Source organism: Limulus polyphemus, unplaced genomic scaffold, assembly GCF_000517525.1.
Source record: "Limulus polyphemus unplaced genomic scaffold, Limulus_polyphemus-2.1.2 Scaffold6742, whole genome shotgun sequence".
In the NCBI taxonomy this organism is placed as follows: Eukaryota; Metazoa; Arthropoda; class Merostomata; order Xiphosura; family Limulidae; genus Limulus; species Limulus polyphemus.
The window spans coordinates 20755-25101 of record NW_013672352.1 but is presented as its reverse complement, the minus strand read 5'-3'; the positions used below and the strand labels follow the sequence as shown (position 1 = coordinate 25101).

The window sequence follows — 4347 nt, the reverse complement described above, 5'->3', positions numbered from 1 at the left end:
CTGTGTGGTTGAAACATGCAAGCAAACTTACATTGAAGGTAGAAGTTATGTTTTATAACACTGTGTGGTTGAAACATTCAGGCAAATTTACACAAGGTATGGAGGTTATGTTGTATAATGATGTGTTGGTGAAACATGCAGACAAAGTTACAGAAGGTAGAGGTTATGTTGTATAATGATGTGTAGATGAAACATACAGACAAACTTACATAAGTTAGAGGTTAAGTTGTATAATGATGTGTGGATGAAACATGCAGACAAACTTACATATAGCCATAAGAGACATTCACCTAAGTATAAAGTTCTATGTCCTTTTAACTTGGAGAAACAAATTATAATTAAACAAGAAGGATGAGGTCTTATACCTGTTGCTCTGTTCCAAGATTGCTGAGAATCAAAGAGATCAAGATGAAGTTTATCTCGGTTGTGCTGATATGTCACTTGAGGTTGTTCTGAAGGTAATCCATTGTCCGAGTGTTCTGAGATGGTTTCCATTTTTCCTCCCACAGGGAAGGAAGTGCTACTGTGCTGAGTACCGGGTACGTGTGGGTGAGAAGAGCTGGTGAACGTATACACATCAGGTTTTGCTCCTTTAGGAGAGAGAGTACCACTACTGCTGCTTGTTTCTAAGGAATCCTCTGTTAAAAAAAACAACAACTTGTTATAATAAAATATTCGTTGTTATCTGTAACTTTATAGAAGACTGGTACTAAATCATTGTTAAATTTCTTAAATATCAGTAATGATTCACTGTTAACTGTAACTTGCTACAAGACTATTAATTGTTTATTGCTGAGTGTACTTTATTACAACAGTAGTAGTGGTTTATTGTTAATATAATTTGTCACAGGGCACATAGAAATTCAATGTTCACTATAAGCTGTTGTAAGACTCACAGGACTATCAGTGATTCACTGTTAACTGTAACTTGTTACAATAATAGTAGTGGTTTAGTGAGAATTATAACTAGTCACAAGATTTACAGGACTATTAGTGATTCACTGTTGACTGGAACTTGTTACAATAATAGTAGTGGTTTAGTGAGAATTATAACTAGTCACAAGATTTACATGACTATCAATCATTCAGTGTTAATTGTAACTTGTTACAATACTAGTAGTGGTTTAGAGAGAATTATAACTAGTCACAAGATTTACAGGACAATCAGTGATTCACTGTTAACTGCAACTTGTTAGAATAATAGTAGTGGTTTAGTGAGAATTATAACTAGTCACAAGATTTACAGGACTATCAGTGATTCACTGTTAACTGCAACTTGTTAGAATAATAGTAGTGGTTTAGTGAGAATTATAACTAGTCACAAGATTTACAGGACTATCAGTGATTCACTGTTAACTGCAACTTGTTAGAATAATAGTAGTGATTTAGTGAGAATTAGAACTAGTCACAAGATTTACAAGACTATCAGTGATTCACTGTAACTTGTTACAATAATAGTAGTGGTTTAGTGAGAATTATAACTCGTCACAAGATTTACAGGACTATCAGTGATTCACTTTTAACTGTAACTTGTTCCTAAATTATTTGTAACTGTAATTTCTTGATTTATGAGATGAAAATAATTTCACAGATGATCCTACTTTGTTAATTTTAAAATTTAGCCACTTAATAAAATTTTTTGATGTAAAGAGTTCTTTCATTGTTGCGTCATTCCTTAGTCCTGAATGTATCGGTCTTTTCTTGCACACTACATTTACTCTTATGAGATCTTTTATACCAGATAAGATCATAAACAACATTAGATGTTTTTTGTGCAGAAATATTATCTTTAAATTTTGACAAATTTTGCTTTCTATATTGAGGTTTGAAAATAAATTATGTCTATTTGAGGGTACACTCTATGAAAGATATTAGTAATTGTTTTCTAATGTACAGAGATATCACTCACATCGATAATTTTGGAACATTCATAATCTGTTGTTTTGAAAAAAAAAACTCATTCTTTTTCAAGAAATAAATTATTTTCTTCACTTCTAATATTTTCACAAGATTGTACATATATGGGATAAAACTAGTAAAATTAATATACAGTCCTGTAGAAGTTCTTTGATACAAAACTACACAATCCAATATTCCCTCGTTGTTATGGGCTAAAACACCCAAGAAAGCAAGCTGTAGTTTTTTGATGTTATATTATTATGTTTAGATATCCATATAACTGATTTACAAGTTCCATATCATTAAAGATGACAAAAGTATTATCTAGATACCACTGATAGTATACAGGTTTGAAATTCTTCAGACACTCCTCATGGAGCAACAGATTTGCTGTGGTAGTAACGCATCAGACGATCGGCTTTAACCATAGTCATAAACATTCTATTATAATTAAATAGGTATTGGATGCTGTTAGAAACTAAAAGTTGTGTTAACAATAAAGAAAACGGTGTTGTCATCTTAAATAAACCTGATTACATTCTAAAAATAAAAGTTATTTCAAATGAGTGTGGTATATTTAAAAACACTTGAAAGTGAACCTACCAAAATGAGAGAAAATAGATTTAAAAGGTTTTTTGAAATTAAAAAAGATTAGTGATTCAAGATGAATTTCTTAAAATAAGAGCTTCTGGCTGCTAGCCAGATATACTATATGGTTATTCATAAAGAAGATTGTTCAGCCAGACCAATAGTTCAAATACAGGTACTCATGATCATGAACTGGTAGGATTTTTGGTATCATAAAAGAGTTTTGTGTTCTATAATTAAGACAGAAATGAGTAATGTGCTAGCTGGACATTGTATATGAACACACTATTACATGAGACAATAAACCTAATTTATGAAACTAGAAATCAAATGATAAGATTCTCCAAGCCAACAGTTATTGGGATTTATTATCATGAAGTCACATTTGCTTTTTAATGGTAACATCTATGAGCAAGTGGATGGAGTTTTTATAAGTTCCAGTGTAGGTTCAGCATTAGCTAACCTACTTTTGTACTATTTTTGAGAAAATATCATTGAAGAGTGTCTAAAGAGTTTCAAACCTACATAATACTGGAGATGTGTGGATGATACTTTGGTCATTTTTATAATGAGGTGAAACATAAATCAGTGAGTGAACAGTAAACATAATAATACAAAGTTTACAGTAGAACACCAAGCCCATAACAACAAGGGATTACTGGATTGTGAAGTTTTTCATACAAATATTTCTACAGGACTATAATTCTGCTAGTTTTACCCCAAATAAGTATGAAGATAATCTTTTGAAAATATTGGTCCTCTGTGCTTATAACATCACAAGTACTTATGAAAATTACAAATAATATTACTGAAATTAAAAATACAGAAAACATTTAATGTTTAGAAACTTACTTGCCCTGGTTGTGACATTAGGTATATAAGATCTACCACTAGTGGTTACAAACTACAATGTGGGAAAATGCAAATCTACTGAGAGACAACAGATCAGATATTAAAAAGCAATGAAAAGTACAGAATGATCAGTTCAGGGTTAAGGCAGGATGTAATAATGAAAAAAATCCTTTACATAACAGAAACTTTATTAAGTGGCTAAAATCCAAAATTAATGAAGTATGATCATCTATGAAATTGCTATTAAAATTGCAAGTTCTTCAAAGAGATCTTCATCTTGAGAGCAAAATAAGCCTCTTCAAAATTAATCCTATTTAATTAACTTCAAAAATTATCACAGCAACTCTAAAATAGCACAAAAAGAAAACAATAATGTTGTCCAATGGTAGAAGCTATATAAGGAAAAGAAATTTTCAGATAAGCATAAGTAATACATTATTCTTGTTAACTGAAGGAGATGTAATAATAATAATAAACGAAGTATGTTTGGAAATAAAGCTTAAATCAGAAAGTTAAAAAGAAATACTGGTGTATCAGTGAGAAGTACACCAAATTATTAACACTAGTTTGCTTTTGTAAAACATTGGATACAAACAATGAACAACAGCAATTATATTAATGAACATTACAAGTTCTGCTAATAAAGTTAGAGAGATGTATTTTTGATAAAGTTTCTTTAGGAATATTCCTTATTTTTCGGAATATAAGACGCACCCTTATTTTGAAGACAAAGTTTTTGGGGAAAAAAAAAGCTACAGTCGCATTTGAAAGATTTTTATTGAACACAAATTCAATTTGATACTTTAAAAATTAGTATATATTGTTCTAAACACAAAAGAGCTCCAAACATCAAAATAAGAAAATACCGTAAATCAAAAAAAAGGTTTACTGTTATTTAGTTTGGTTCAAAACCTACAAAATCTTCATTGCTTTCACTGTAATTTATTTGTTTATTATTTAGGGGAGCATTATAAATAGTTATGTTTTTAAAAGAAAAAAAAAACTACT

At 30.3% G+C, this 4347-nt stretch overlaps 1 protein-coding gene across 1 annotated transcript in view; it reads right to left on the bottom strand.

Moving 5' to 3' along the window:
• The window catches only part of LOC106474031 (uncharacterized protein KIAA1109-like), a 41116-nt gene that overhangs the window by 18629 nt on the left and 18140 nt on the right, over positions 1-4347 (bottom strand). The window contains exon 7 of the mRNA XM_013934717.2: positions 366-638. Within this exon, the coding sequence (XP_013790171.2) occupies positions 366-638 (273 nt within the window). The remainder of the gene's footprint in view (positions 1-365; positions 639-4347) is intronic.